Source organism: Juglans regia, chromosome 3 (assembly GCF_001411555.2).
Source record: "Juglans regia cultivar Chandler chromosome 3, Walnut 2.0, whole genome shotgun sequence".
NCBI classification, from domain to species: Eukaryota; Viridiplantae; Streptophyta; class Magnoliopsida; order Fagales; family Juglandaceae; genus Juglans; species Juglans regia.
This window is the reverse complement of record NC_049903.1, coordinates 32199629-32216801: the sequence shown is the minus strand read 5'-3', so window position 1 is coordinate 32216801 and position 17173 is coordinate 32199629. Positions and strand designations below refer to the sequence as shown.

The following is a 17173-nucleotide window of genomic DNA, read 5'->3' as shown; positions in this document are numbered from 1 at the left end:
TTTGGCTTCCATCTTGTTAAAATTTTATTGAATATATCGTACGTGTTTAAAAAATGAATGAATAAAATTATTTTAAGCTAAAAAATAAGTTAACTTTTTCATCAATCTTTTAATTTTGTCTATTTACTTTTGAACAGGATAATTTTTAATGTGACCCTAAACCAAACCCTTTTAATTAATTCCCTATTTTTATACTCAAATGTGTTGAAGTCATAATTCCCGTCAAGTTCCCCAACCACTTTTCTACGTGCTTCTTGAATTTTTTAATTTTTTTTAAGTGAAAGATGTATTAAATAAAAGAGTAAATCTATTCATTATCTATTTTCTCATCATTCTCTCATCATTCTATAATGTGATATTAGATAAAATTAATGGTACAAGAAAAAGGGTGAAGTGTTCAAAGTAAAAATCCTATTTCAATAAACCAGAGTTTGAAAGGAAAATAAGTTGACGATCGATGAGTCGAAAGAGAAACTTAGAAGGCAACTAGTTTTTTTTTGCCTCTCTCTTAAGATTAGACAAATTTTTTTTTTTTAATAATGCTACCGGTCCATCTGAAGCTTACGCTTAGATAACCTTTTTGACGTGGAGTCAAGTGATTTATCAAAAAATATATAAACATAAAATAGAGAGAACCTATAGTATCAGTCTTTATATCTTATATTTTTAGACTTTTTTTTTTTATTTTAAATGTATTTATTTTTATAATAAACCACATCGCACCATATCAAAAGGATCATCTGAACGAAAAGCTTTAGATGGCTCGACAGTATAACTAAAAAAAATTAATATGTTTTCACCATCATCTTCATAAAATAAATAATTTTACATTTTAAAATTATCCATTACCATTCTATTTACTTTTTTTTGGTCATAGGTGGTTGATGTTTGCATAAAATTAACGCTACATATTAAATACCCCTTGAGTTGAGGGTGTTTGCGAGTTAATTTTGAAAAGTGTTCTTAAAAAAAAGTAGTTTGATCCAAATATCTTAAGGTTCTGAGTGTATAAATCATGTGAAAGTGAGTAAATTTAAAATTAAAATTGAATTTTTAATGACGGTTTTATTAATTTTTTAAAATGAGTACATAAAACTATTATTCTATATTTATTTTGTCTGTAGCGAACGATGTAATTGCATGCTTTGGTAAGAATTAAATTAAACAAAATATTAACTAATAATTGTACCCATAAACCTTATTATTCGAAAATTTAACCGGACGCCACAGTACCAGCGTGCCTCTCTGTCAGCTGTCCATCCCTAGATATCAACAATATTTATTTATTTATTTATTTTAGTGTATAGCCTGGCGTTTGTTGGAAATGACAGTGACCATTTAGAGCTTTCCATAAATAAAGATTCCTTTCCTTATTTGGAAAAATTAAGTAATTTGATTATAATATTCATACCTTCCCATAAGGGATTTTTTTTTTTAAATTTAATTTCTTTTTCTCTGTAATTTCTTATTCTTTGTTGTTTGTTTCGAACAAAATAAATTAGTTTGCTGCAGAATGGTTGTACAGCTTGCAAAGCATATGGCACACTACTCCCAAGAAAATGCTGTGTTCCCTTACCCAATTCCACGACAGTGTTGCATGCTATCTGTTGTTGTCACCACTCTGTTCGGAAGTTTGTGAGATAATTTCTCAATTCACATCCATCTTTAATTTTATTGAAAAATGACAAACATTACAAACTTTTTTATAACCATTTATAGAATTATGTTTTAAATGAAGAATATTTTATAAAAATATATATAAATATCCATATTTTAAAATATAATTATGTGCGGTTTGGATAATGAGATGAGATATTTTTAGATGAAAGTTAAAAGTTGAATCAAAATATTATTTTTTAATATTAATATCATTTTAAAATTTGAAAAAATTTAATTATTTATTATATTTTGTATAAAAATTTATAAAAATTATAATGATAAGATGAGATGAAATGAGAAAATACATTCTTACTATCCAAACAGAGCTTATAAAAAAAATTGTAGATATATCATTACTCTTAATTATTTAGTCGATAAAAAAAAAATGGAGATACAACATTAACAGCTCATGTAGAGTCCATGCTATCTGAAAACCCTTATGGGCAATTATATGGAATTTATAGAAGTAACTGGACTCACTCTCATTATGATCATTCATTGATTACTCAACGAAAATCCTTTGGATTAACCAACATTAAACTTTCAAAAAACAAAAGTACATGATTGCATCCTAAAAACAAAAATCACTGTATTCTTTTTATTCACCCTACTCAAAAAATTCCATTTCCTATAAAACAAATTGAATATTATATCTCACTTGTTTATTAATTATCACTATAATAGTTGATCTTTCTCTTCTTTGTACTGTTTATCTCTGTCTCTGATCTGAATCTTTTTCTTCGAGTTGGAGATTTTGCTACCAGTAATGTAAACTTGTACCTAGACATTTTGGATAACTTAGCATTTTGGAAGATCACTTGGAGGAGGTAGAAGTGACTGATTAGGTCCTTTTCCATTGTCCACCAAGAATGCCATCTTAAGCCCCCATGTTGTGTGCACCTCCAAATGACAATGCATGAACCAAACTCCTACAATCGTACAAAGGATGAAAACATGTTTAAGGCTACAAGGATCTGGTGAGAAAAAACTATGCAAGGGAACTGACAAGAAAGAACAAACTTCAAGCCAATAAATGAGCAAAAATGTAAAAACCATTGCTTAGACTCAATGTGGTACCTGGATTATCTGCACGAAATCGGATTGCTACCCATCCACCAGTTGGCACACCAATGGTGTTCCTCTCAACAGGATCGACCAGGTTAAATTTTTTAGGATCTGTCTTTGGGTTATAATTCCCAAGTCCCCTACCAACGGCAAAGAAATTAAATCCATGAAGATGGACCGGATGGTTCTCAGGGGCAATGATCCCAGTGTCTTGGAGAACAAGTTCAACCGTAGAGTTGTAAGAAAGCCTATAAACTTTGGTACCACTAGTGGTTTGTAAGTTTGATGATGGGGTGCCAGTATAGTTGAAAACATGTGGTGGGTTACCAGGAAAATTGGTGGTGAACACCCCATTAATGTTGAAGTAATGTGCTTGAAGTAGGGCAGTGGTTGGCATAACAAATGTTACATTGTTGATACTGGCTACCACCCGGCTTCCATTACCGGCTTTGCAAGTCGGACATGGGTTGATCCCTAGCCCCACAGTGAAGAAAAGTTTATGATCAACTTTCAATGGTACCTTGGCGGGGTATTTCTTTGAATTAAGGCTTCGTAGAGAGTTTATGAATTTATTTGCAACTGCAGTGGCATTTTGTGGAGGTGGAATAGTAAGAGTAGTGGAGGCACTAGAAAGTGTGCCTGAATAGTGCAAATTGGCTGTTGCAGTGAGGTTATCAACAGCAATAGGAGAGTCCATGAATGGAGAGGCAGCAACCAAGTACTTGCCAGAGTTTTTATTAGCATTTAGAAGGACATTAGTGGTTTGGCCAGGGGCAATCACGATTGTGTCAAGCTTGACTGGCTTAACATAGGTTGCATCCACTTCGACTACAGTAAGCTGGTGTCCTGCTATCTTGAAGAACAGCTCCTCATTGAGTGCTGCATTGATTATGCGTAGCAAGTAGGTCTCACCACTTTGGGCCGGCAGCTTGAACCCACCTACGCATGAGATTAAGACAAGTTATCAAAAATTTCTTAAAATGAATCTTGAAGTTTAAGAAAAAAATATCAAAATTAGGAAGTTTCATTTGCTTTTATTGCCATGTTCACTAGAAGTACCCTCTGAGGAACAATTAGCAATTGGCCCTGGATGGCCGTTGATGGTATGAGCATCTGACACATTTGGCGCTAATCCACCTTGAAGAGCTTGGTTGATCACAGCTTCAGTGTCCGACTTCCACCATTCAGCTGCAATTTATATGTTTATGTTGTTAGTGTCAAATAGTTAAATACAATTGTATTCAAGCACCAAAACAACTTGAAAATGGATTATATTTTTTAGATCTCACCTAATACAACAACGATTTCCTTGTGGGGTTTTGGGAAGGGATATGGCACCCCGCGCTTAGGCAAGATAACCAAGGCACCGTGTACTGTCGCCCTAAGCCAGAGAATATGTGCATGCCAAAGAAGTGTGCCCCTCTGACCCGTTATGGTGAAATTGTACACATAGCTTTGCCCTGGCTGGATTGGGCATTGAGTGATATATGCTGGTCCATCTGACCACCCAGTTCGGAGTTGCCTAACACCATGCCTGAAAAAGTAAAGTTTAGCAAAAATATGTATTCAAGATTCGATTTCTACGGAGTAATTTGGAGTGATGAAGTAGATGCTTTAATTAATAGCTTACCAGTGGATGGTGACATTGTATTTGACATTGTTGACAACCTTCACAAGCACAGTATCATCTTCCCTAGCATAAAGGGTGGGTCCTGGGAACTGCCCATTCACTGTCACAATGGGCTTGGTTGAACACAATCTTGTGGTACTCTTCATCGCCACCTAATTCCCACGTTAACAACAAGCAAAAAATCAACATCCGTTTAGACTAACTGGCACAATATTGAAAGATCTATTTCCTCATGTTGGTGTTAGGAAATGATGACAATGCACTTCTTTTGATTTTTATTTTTCTTTAGATGATAGAATTTTATAAATGTTGATAGACTTTACCTTTCACATAAAGTGAAAAGTGAAAAGATCGTGGCAAGTTATTTTTCACATGACCTGAAATACTTGCCGAAAAAATTTTGAAAACATGAAGTTGCCTTATACATATCTATCTAAAGAAGGACAATTTTATTGAAAATGAGGAAAGAAGAATTCATGTACTATAACTTACATTGAACTTGTAGTGGCGAACTCTGCACTCAATCAAGGCTGGAAAAAGGCAGACCAAAACAAGTACCAGAACTCGAACCCAAGAATCCATTTCCCACACTGATCTTTCTTCTGATCTAACTCAATATCAAACTTGTTTGTACTTGTTTTGCTTGATTTCTAGGTTGTTGCAGTCAAGAAAGATCACTGGCCAACGCATGCTTATAAAGGGATTGATCAGGGGAGATGGGAGGCATTGCTCTTATGTCGTTTTTGCTTAGTAAGGTAAACTTAAGGATTCTTGATTAACAAGGTAGACAAGCTTTGATATCGTGCATCTTACATAAAGTTGTTCTTTAATGAACCAATATTGTAGTATTGGATATATATATGGTTGTTATGCCTGTCAGTGTTTAGGTTGTTATATATGCTCATGCTCGTTAATTCCTTTTCCAATTTCCTTTTCACCCCAAATTAATGCTCACTTTATGAAAGACAAACAGCAATTCCCATAACTTGATCTGTATTTTATATATATATATTTTTTTCTGTTACCCGAAAAAGACATATGAATCTCTTTCTGGCAGTTGGTTTGTTAACAAGTTGATGGTATAGTGGGGCTGGAGCTTGACATATATACATGAATGGTTGACAGAGAGATTATTTAAAACATCAGCAGTAGTTTGTGACATATGGTGCCAGCCATTAGGAGACGCTTGAACGGGTAATCTATCTAATAATTGCTTTATGTCATGTAATATTCATTGTCCCAATTAACGCACAGTTTGAAGTCCCTGATCAGCCATTAAAGATGGCTTCTTTAGTTGTGGGTAGGTAGAATGCAGCATTCCAAACCAGCACATCAAAGAGACCTATCTAAACGGCGGATCAGGTTATCTTTAAAGATGATGATCCTAGACTCGAGTATGAGAGCTTAGATAAAGAAATTCTAAGTGGATGCAACCTAGAATTCCCATTCACACGTTAGCTCCTAATTCCCACGTTAGCTTAAATCAAGAATCTTGTGGTACTCTTCATCACCACCAAATTAGTTCATCGATCAAAACCACTAATCATTTAATTGGCCCCTATTTTGTACTTCTTAAAAAAGGTCTCTCGGGTTTTAAAGGTAACTTTTTTCCATTTGCTTTTTAGATTTGATTGTTATTTGGGTATTCTTTTTTAAAAAAATCATTTAGTTTTTTTTTTTTTTGTAATAATTATATGATTCTTATAGTTTATAAATGACTTTTTGCATTCAAAAATACTTTTTTTTTTTATTTCTTAAAACCTAAAGAACATTTTGTTCTATGGTTTTTTAAAAAACTTATTAGGTGTATGTTTTTATAATAATCGTTTGTATAGCTGCAAAGTTTGATTTTTTTTTTATTTTTTATTTTAAGAAGAGAACAATACTTCAATTTTATTGAGAGCTATAAACTCTTAGTTATGACAGAAAAATACCTTATACACAGAGGAGTAAGAGGTTACAAAAGGAAATCCCAAAAATAACTTCCTAAAATTTAATAAAACGTAATCCAAACCAAATATATTCAAATTATCAAGATTTAAAAATACTAAAGGTTAACGACGAAACAAGGGAATTCTTGCACGATCCATCGAGAAAATACCAATTATATGCTTAGAAAGCTCAAGAAGAGAAGAAAAACCGACTGTACTACCCATGGAGCCAAAAGAAGCAAGGCTATCGGCCAAGAAATTACATTTTTCGTAGACATGAAAGATACTAAAACGAAAAAAGAGTTTAAACTGAAGAATATCATCACAAACATTAAAAAAAGACCAAGAGGAGAGGAACTATTACTAAGCCAATTAAATATAAGAAGAGAATCAGTCTCCACAATAAGACCGTTAGCAATGCTAAGTTGATAACATAAAATAGGACTCATCTTCAAAGTCGACAACTCTAACAAAATTATTAGTACCAACTCTCAAAAATGGAGAAAAACTAGCAATAAAAGAACTATTGTAGGAATGTGAAACTCCCCTACAACCCACATGGCCAGGATTTTCTTTAGAAGCGCCATCAATATTCATCTTAAGAGAGCCAAAAGGAGTGGTGATCCATTTTTCCAAGAAATACCTTTTGGATCTAATTGTAGAACATGAATATGAAGAGAGTCCATGGTAGACGCATTAAAACTAGACGCAAAAGTTTTAATTTGAAAATATGGTTAAGATCTCTCAATCATGTTTTAACTTTGTGAACAATAGAATGAAAGTTAACCTGGATATTCTCAGAAAGGGCTTTGTGTTGTAGAATAAGAAACAATAATAAAGTAAAGGCAAACACAAGAAAACAAGCAATCACACAAGACACAGTATTTATATGGTTTAGCAAATTGCCTACGTCCACAGGAGCTGCAAAGGATTTTTATTTCTTGAGAAATCACACTACAATGTATTGGGCGGCTACTGTTCACTAAAATACATCACAAGTAAAAAAAAAAAAAATCATCTTAAATACTTCATGTGGCAGAAGCCCTAAAACTTTAGAAATAGTCAAGTTCGCTTGAGCGGCATGTCGAGCCCGCATCGAGCGAACTTGTTTCCCGCAATCGCTCGAGCCAAGTGTCGAGCGGCTCTTCAAGCGACCTCTCTGACTTCCCTCCGCTCGAGCGGTGTCGAGCGAACTCTTTGACTTGCATTTGCTCGAGCGATCTGTCAAGTTATCTTGAGCGAACTCTCTGACTTGTCTTCACTTGAGCGGCTATATACTTCACTCGAGTAGTGTGGACCAGACTTCACAATACTCAACAATTCTCCCACTTGGAGACTGGTACATCCACAATATCGCCCTCTACCTCAAACATGATCTTCTCCACCTCTGCAACTCACTGCCCATGTCTTCATGCTAGAAGACCAACTGAAGTTGCGCACAACTTCAATTTCTCAAGTGTAACACCCTTTGTCAACATATTTTCTTAAGTAACAATTGTCCATCATCTAATAATGATCGTATAAAGTGATAACTGATTTGAATGTGTTTAGTCCTGAAATGAAATACTAGGTTCATGGCAAGGAATATGGCACTCTGACTGTCATTGTAGAGAGTGCCATTTTGATTCTTTTTACCCAATTCCTCCAAGAAGCCTTGTATCCAAACCATCTCCTTTGCAGCTTCTGAAACTGTAATATACTCAACTTCTGTAGTAGACAAAGAAACTGTCTTTTGTAGATTGGAACCCCATGAAACTGCAGTACCACCCAGAGTGTAAACAAACCATGTGGTACTATTTCTGCTATCAGTATCTCCAGCTAAATCAACATCAACATAGCCCTACACCTCTAAGCCCTCTCCTGAGAAACACAAGCACATTTCTAAGGAGCCTTTTAGGTACCTCAAAATCCACTTCACTACTTCCCAATGTTGTTTTCCAGGGTTACTCATGTATCTACTCACAACTCTTACTGCATGGGCAATATCTGGTGTAGTGCAAACCATAGCATACATAAGTGAACCAATAGCTGAGGCATAAGCAACCTTACTCATGTAGTCTTGTTCCTCTTCTGACTTTGGTGCCTGATCCTTGTTGAGTCTGAATTGACTACCCAAGGGTGTGCCAACTGACTTGGCCTTGTCCATATTTAACCTGCTGAGTACTTTTTTCACATACTCAGCCTATGAGAGTCTCAACGTACCTCTGACTCTATCTCTGACAATTCTCATGCCAATGATTTGCTTTGCAGCTCCCAAATCCTTCATTGTAAAATGCTCTGACATCTGCTTCTTCAAATTACTTATCTCATCAATACTAGCCTCTACAATAAGAATATCATCCACATATAGCAACAAAATGATGTAAGAATTGTCAAACTGCCTGACATAGCAGTGATCTGCCTGACATCTGATGTACCCTGCACTGCACATGAAGCTATCAAATTTTTTGTACTACTGTCTAGGAGCTTGTTTCAGGCCATACAAGCTCTTCTTCAGTCTGCAAACTGAACCTTCATTTCCCTGTACCATAAACCTCTCAGGTTGATGCATGTAGATGTCTTCTTCAAGATCTCCATGAAGAAAAGCTGTCTTCACATCTAACTGCTCAAGAAATAGATCTTCAGGAGCAACCATAGCCAAAACTAATTTGATGGTTGTGATCTTTACCACAGGCAAAAAGATCTCAGAGTAGTCAATCCCCTGTTTCTGCTGAAAGCCTTTTACAACAAGTCTAGCCTTGTACCTCTTACTGCCATCATGCTTAGTTTTCACCCGGTACAGCCACTTGTTATGTAATGCCTTCTTCCCTGATGGAAGTTCTGTCAACTCCCATATCTGATTCCCTAGCAAGGAATTCATCTCATCTTTCATGGTCAGCTCCCACTTACTAGAATTTTCATCTTGCAAGGTTTCTTGGTAACTCTATTGTTCTCCACCATCTGTCAACAAAATGAAATTCAAAGTAGGTGAGAAACGCGGTGGAGGGCGAATAGTCCTAACTGACCTGTGAACTACAGCTGTAGGAGTGGACGACTCTGGATCTGACTGCAGAATAATAGGAATGGGTGTATTGGACCCACTCTCCCCGTCACTCATTTCTCTACACTACATTGTGACCTCTGGTAGGTCATCCAAACTCACAAAGTCAGACTCCTTAGGAGCAGCTTCAGCAATTATACTAGACTTGTCCTTGTACACAATTTTCTTATTGAAGATCACATTCCTGCTTCTTATAATCTTCCGACCCTGATCATCCCAGAAACGATAGCCAAATGCCTCGTCTCCATAGCCAATGAAATAACATTTCCTTGACTTAGCTTCAAGTTACTATGAGCATCAGAATCAATAAGAACATAAGAAAGATAGCCAAAGGTTTTAAGATGAGAAAAATTGACCTCTTTTTCGCTCCAAACCTCTTCAGGAAATCCATAATCCAGTGGAATTGATGGCCCTCTGTTTATCAACTATACTGCAGTGCTAACTGCATCTGCCCAGAAAGTAGGTGGTAGCCCAACGTGCAGCCTCATGCTTCTAGCACGCTCATTTATGGTTTTGTTCATGCGTTCAGCAATTCCATTTTGTTGTGGTGTCCCAGGAATGGTCTTCTCCATTCTGATACCCTGAGTTGCACAATACTCCTTGAACCCACCATCAATATACTCACCACCATTGTCAGACCTTAAGCATTTCAGCTTCAAGTCTATCTCTGTCTCAACCATGGCCTTCCAGATTTTGAACACATTAAATACATCAGATTAGTGCTTCATAAAATAGATCCATACATTTCTGTTGTGGTCATCAACTATTGTGACATAGTAACGAGAACCTCCAAGAGATGCAACTGGAGAAGGTCCCCACACATCAGTGTGCACAAGATCCAATCTCCCTGACTTCAGTGTTCTGCCACTCGTCGAGAAACTAACATTCTTCTGTTTCCCCATTATGAAGTTCTTTCATGCCATTCTGACTTATATGGCCAAGCCTGCAATGCCACAAATCTATTGTGCTCTCTGCAACAGTAGTAGTAATAGTATTATTCAAACCAGTAGTCATGTAAAGTGTACCAGTTTTCTTATCCCGAGCTAGTACTAATGCCCCTTTGGTGACCTTCCATGTGTTATCTGAAAACACCACTAAATGGCCACAATCATCAAGCTGCCCAACATAAATGAGATTCTTCTTCAACTCAGGAATGTGTCTGACCTTCTGCAAGGTCCATTTGTTCTTCTTAGGGAGTGCAATGTCAATGTCTTTCATCCCTATTACATTCAAAGCCTCTCCATCAGCCAAATACACATTCCCAAAATCACCTGAAACATAGTTCTACATTATCTCCCGATGGGAAGATGTATGGAAGGAAGTCCTTGAATCAAGTATCCGGTCGTCAACTGGACTATGAGCTGCAAGCAATAGTGCATCCTGTACTTCTTTAATTACCACATTAGCACTATCATTCTCGCTCTTCTTGGGATTTCTGCAATTCTTCTTTATGTGGCCATCTTTGCCACAATTCCAACAAGTTGTCTGCTGACTAGGCCTTGACTTGCTCTTGTCCCTCTTCTTTGATTTTGATCTGCCTCTGTTTGAGTTCCTGTCTTGTGCTCTTCCCTGAGAGTCAACATTCAGTGCTGAACTCGAACCTGAGGTTTCACCCGAATCTTTCATGTGCACCTCCTCAACCAAAATCAAATCACAGATATCATCATATTTAAACTTTAACTTACCGGTAGAATTACTGATAGTCATTCTCATGGCTTCTCAACTATTTAGCAGTGATGCCAATAGTATCAGTGCACGTATCTCATCATCAAATTCAATTTCAACAGACTACAATTGATTTGTGATAGTATTAAAATCATTTAGATGTGTGCAACAGACGTACAATCTGCCATCTTTAAGTTAAATAACTTTTTCATCAGATGTACCTTGTTATTTGCTGATTGCTTTTCATACGTACCTGACAAAGCCACTATGAGATCCGCAGTTGTCTTCTCCTTGATAACGTTGTGTGCAACGGATCTCGACAGGGTTAATAGAATAACCCCCAGGACTTGTTGGTCCAAAATGGTCCAATCAGTAACTAACATACTATCCGGTTTAATCCCCAACAATGGAAGATGAAGTCTCTTCCCATAGAGGTAATCCTCAATCTGCATCCTCTAATATCCATAATCCGTGTTATCAAACTTCTCGATCCCTGATATATTCACTTCCTCTCCAGCCATCGTTTTTTCTCAGACCCGAACCTTGGCTCTTAATACCAATTGTTGTAGAATAAGAAACGATAATAAAGTAAAGGCAAACATAAGAAAACAAGCAATCACACACGACATAGTATTTACGTGATTCGGCAAATTGCCTTCGTCCACGGGAGCTGCAGAGGATTTTTATTTCTTGAGAAATCACATTACAATGTACTGGACAGCTACTATTCACTCAGATACATCACAAGTCAAACACAAAATTATCTTAAATACTTCATGCGGCGGAAGCCTTAAAACTTCAAAAATAGTCAAATTCGCTCGAGCGGCGTATCGAGCCAGCATCGAGCCAACCTGTTTCCCTCAATCGCTCGAGCCAGGTGTCGAGCAACTCTTCAAGCGAACTCTCTGAATTCTCTCCACTCAAGCGGTGTGTCGAGCGAACTCTTTGACTTGCATTTGTTCGAGCGGTTTGTCAAGCTGTCTTGAGGGAACTCTCTGACTTGTCTTCACTCGAACAGTGTGGACCAGACTCTACAATACTCAACACTTTGTTCCTATCAAGCCAAATCCCCAACAAATGAGGGAAAAAAAGAAGCAATCAAGTGTAGTTTATTAGAGTCCCAAAACATAAACTATCAAAGCGTAGCTCTAGTTTTCCAGTTATAAGAGGAAATATGAGTGTACCAAAAAATGCAATTAAAGTAATTCCAAACCGTGTTACTAACGGCACAATCGAAAGAGAGATGATTAGCACTTTCCATGAAGCCAACAGCACAACAATTGCACTTAGAAGTGATAGAGATCCCCCACTTCTAAATATTGTCATCAAGAGGGATACAATTATGCCAAAGTTTCCTAATCAAACTGGAGATGTTCACAAACAACTTTTTGCAATTAAAAGAAGCAAAAGGAAAAGTGAGGGAATGATTGCTAAGCAAGTTCTATGCTGAATTAGTAGAAAAGTGACCATCTAAGGAGTGCTTCCAAATTCTAATGTCAAGACCAGATTTGACAGTAATGAAAAATTTTCTAAACTCCTAGAAGAGAGAGAGACCCCTTAGCCTAGAAACTTTATCCCAAATCCAATTAGAAGAAGAACAAACATCCTTTAATTGTTGGGTGGGAATAAAAATATGGAAGCCTTTATGGGAATGAGAACCATCACCAGACCAATTATCATGCCAAAAACTTAAGGCTCCTTCATGAATGACAGTCATGAATTTACAAATAGTTTTCCAGGAGCTAGACTGATAAGCTCTAGCCTCGACGTAGTTAAGATAAGGTGCATTTTGTATGCATTTATGATGTAAAAAACTAGGCCAAAGGGAATTAGACCTTGGAAAATCCCAAGCAAGTTTACAATGAAGAGTTTTGAGAGTATCATGTAAATTTTGAATACCCAGACCAATTTTAGAAAAAGGATGGAAAATATGAGTCTAAGAAACCCAGTATTTATTAAAATAGCCATCAACTTCCCCTATAAAAAAGTAGCAAAAGCTTTGTGAATGGAATTGATCACTTTTTTTGAAGGGTTAAGGACTGAGAGAATATGGATAGAAATAGAAGAAAGTACATATTTGAGTAAAGTGAGTTTACCCCATAGGACAAGAGGCACCATTTTCAATTGGCAACCTTCTTATGAATTTTAGAAAGGATGGAATCATAAGTTGTAACACCCATGTCCATTAAGTTAGGGATGTCACATACTTTTACAAATAAAGCTAGGAAAGAGATTATATAGTTAATAAAATAATTAATTATTTCATAAAAATAATTATTAAATAAATCATGTCTTGAATAAAAACTAATCAAAGTTTTCAAATAAACTAAATATGGAAAATTGTCATCATAATGTAAAACTAAACTAAGCCGACTGAGACTAAATGTTATTAAGACTACTTCATATAAACCTGGTTTGTTTGCTCATTCTTATTTTCTTCCTCATCTTGATGGTTAAAAACATAAAATAAAACTAAAATAAGTCAAAAAATCAATAAAAAAATCCACCATAACGTAAACATAATAAATATAAGGTTTTCATAAAATATTTCGTGCTTGAAAAAATCAAAATGATCTTGACTATTCATACTAATGCTTATAACATGCATGACTTAAAAATATCATATTCTTTTATCTTATCATAACTTATCTTGACTAGCCAACATACTTTAATCATGTGTGCAAAGTTGTGCACCAGTTCTACTGCATGTTCCTACAATTGTAGTGTTAGACCATTCTTAGGTTCGTGGCTTGCAAATCAACCCATAATTGTATTGGTACCATGCATCTCTATGGCCATCTTATTAGCCTTAATTTGTATCTTATACTTGACATATAAATGATCGCATGTCTTATGCAAGGTGAGATGCATTATATACAAAATGACATGACTAGTAATAAAATCTAAAAATAAATGTGATCATGTAACATGATGAATGACTTACTTTCATATAAGGGTGTAAGTCTACCAGTCTGGACCAGAAAACCCGATTGTTTGTTCTAGACTAGATCGATAAGTATATTGGTAAGTTTTTATCCATATAACCTTAGAATTCATTTTGGTTTTCGATCTGGTCCTAAGGTGTGCTTTTTTGGACCAGATTGATGGAAATATATTTATATAATAGTTGTATAAGTTAATTATGTAATTTTCATAAAACATATCACTATTGACTATATGTATTTGGAGTTTGGATAATATTGCATTTTTTAATTTCATTTTCTCTATTTTTTACTTTTAACTTTATTATAATGATGCTAATTCTCATGGATGGATATGGATAATTTTGATAACCCAACATTTTTTAGATTATTTTCAAGTACTAAATGTGTATATAAAATTAAATAATTAATATTTAAAAAATGAAAAATTGTAGTTAGGCCGAAAATACATATTAGAAGTGATCATTTTGAGTTTTTTATATGTTTGACTCATTTTACACTAGCTTGGACCGAATTGGACCAACCGAACCAATAGCTAACGATCTAGTCCGATATATAGGGATAATTGATCCGATCTCGGTCCAAAAATAAGATGGACCGAAATTTTTTATTCGGTCGAAAAATCTCCCTATGACTCAACCGGACCGGACCGGGCCGATTACACCCCTATTTACGTATCCCAAAAATTGGCTATAATAATTAAATTGACTAAACAAGCTAATGTGCACTAATCCTAATTATTCAGTCAAACTATTTATCTCGTAGTGCTAATTCTAAAATCTTACATCGTAACTCGTCACTTATACGAAGTAATATACGTCACTAACTTTTTTAGAAAAACATGTCATTATATTCTATTTAACTAAACACATACTATATTAAAGAAAATCTTTTAATTTTCTTGTGATTAAAATAATTATTCAGTTTTGTAAGAAATATTACAAATATCAATATTAAATAAATCCCCATAACTTATAACTATAATAGAGTAATTAAATTTTATTAAAGTTTTTAAAAATAAACAGGAGAACTTCGTTTCATAAAATAGACTTAATCATATTTAAAATGTTAAAAACAAAAATCAAACTCTTGTGATTTATTAATGTAATCTAATTGTACAAATATTAACACTTAAAAACAAGATGCATGCCCCTTTATTTTGCACACCCCGCACACCCTTCACATCACTTGGTGTAGATTTACAATTTTAATCTAATTTAAAACTCCTCATTTCTTTCTCCAAAAGCTTGAAACAATTCTTTTCAAAGGCAAAAGTCTCTTCACCCACGGGAGGAAAGCTCTCTCTTAGTGTGCATACTTTTGAACTTTTGTAGGCTTTTTTATATAATCAAAACAATTTTTCTCAAAATAAGGAACTCACATAATAATTAGAATGTCCTAATAGATCCATATAAATCCTTAATAACAAAGAATAAGTAGGGAGAAAGATCCAAACCAAGAACTTGAAATGAGAATAGAAAAGTTTGTGTGAGTGGTGTGCTCCAACCCTTGCCTATTTATAGGAGTAAAATCACGTTGTTTCACTTGAAGATTTGTTAAGATCACAATTAAAGAATTGGATTAATTCGAGGAAATCCAATCCTCCAAGATTTAATTGTTGCAAATTTTTGGATGGATTTTCGTTAATCGCTGTAACTTCAATACAACGAGAATTAACAACTTGACCGAACTTACAGGACTCCATTACAACCAACATGCTTACAAGACTTAATAATGGAAATAACAGATAGACCTATTAAATGGCTGAAATAATGGGCCATGAATCAGTTCACTTAATAACAGAAAAGAAACTTTTAAAGGGAAAGTAAAAGACTAAGTCAATCTGAACTAGACTTCACTCAATTGAAACAAATAAGACTCCCATATCAACCTCGGCCTAGGCCTGAGCATCAACCCATAAGCCCATGTACACAACATTACTCCCCCCTTAAAGGACCTTGCCCACAAGGTCAGAGAATTCTTTAGCCAACAGAGAATATTTCACCCAAGATGCCTCTTTACTGCCAAGCCCTTTCCACTTCACTAACAGCTCTGTGACCACTCGATTATTCTTCTTCTTCTTCAACATTTTTCCTAAAATTTCTTCTAGTTTTGGCTTGATACAACCATTTGAGCTTGTGGGTGGAAGTGTGGCGACCAACTAGTGGTGATCCCCCAACTTCTTCTTTAGGCATGAGATGTGAAACACGGCATGTATCTTGGCATCGGGAGGAAGCTCAAGCCGAAATGCTACTGCACCGATTCGTTCAAGGATCTGGAAGGGGCCATAAAATCTTGGGGATAATTTCATGGCACGACGTTGTACCACCGAATGTTGTTTATAGGGTTGTAAACAGATATAAATCCAATCTCCAACATTAAAACTTCTCTCTGTTCGCTTAAGGTTAGAAAACTTCTTCATTCTCTATTGTGCCAACTGTAGATTATAGCATAGGATAGAAATAATTCATCTCTGGTCTTTAGTGCATCCTCCATTGCTTGTATGCTTGTTGTTCCTGGTGTGTATTGAAGTAGTTTAGGACGAGGATGTCCATAAACTAACTCAAAATGGGTTAGTTTAGTTAAAGCACGAACATTGGTATTGTACCAATATTCAGTTGGTGCAAGCCATTTCACCCATCCCTTCGGCTAGTTTGCAGAGAAACACCTAAAAATGTGTTCAACCATCTTGTTGACAATTTCTATCTAACCATCCGTTTGAGAATGGTATGTTGAACTAAACGTTAGAGTAGTCCCCTACAATTTGAAAAGATCCTTCCAAAAGGTGCTAGTAAATGCAGGGTCTCGATCAGTAACAATTGAATTAGGTATACCATGCAGTTGAAAACATTTGTGAGGAAAATATTTGTAATTTTGTTGGCAGTGTAAGGATGAGAGATTGGAATAAAATGAGCATACTTTGATTGTCGATCCACCACTACCATAATAATATTGTACCCTTCAGAATTAGGCAATCATTCAATAAAGTCCATAAATATATCAGACAATACTTTAGAAGGAATTGGAAGGGGCTGTAGCAAGCCAGCTGGGTGAATGTCCAATGTACAATCTGCCTTTGTAGAATAATAAGCCATCATTCAAAGTATATTTATGTTGGTCCAAAACTCCTTGCTCCAATTTCTGTAGAACCTCTTATAGCTTAGGATTTTGAGTATAACTGGTCCTGAGTTGGTCCAACCAAGAAGTAGAGGGCAATGTAAGTGCAAACAATGCCCCTTCT

General features: G+C 35.6%; 1 protein-coding gene across 1 annotated transcript; it reads right to left on the bottom strand.

Annotated features, from left to right (window-relative positions):
* Window positions 1–2118: 2118 nt before the first annotated feature.
* LOC108994849 (laccase-4-like) lies at window positions 2119–5019 on the bottom strand. Its single transcript, XM_018970242.2, has 6 exons — window positions 4847–5019; window positions 4355–4506; window positions 4014–4258; window positions 3784–3912; window positions 2737–3663; window positions 2119–2588 (listed from the first exon to the last, which is right to left on the bottom strand). The coding sequence occupies exons 1-6, from the start codon at window positions 4934–4936 to the stop codon at window positions 2458–2460; spliced, it is 1674 nt and encodes a 557-aa protein (XP_018825787.1). The 5' UTR covers window positions 4937–5019; the 3' UTR covers window positions 2119–2457.
* Window positions 5020–17173: the final 12154 nt, after the last annotated feature.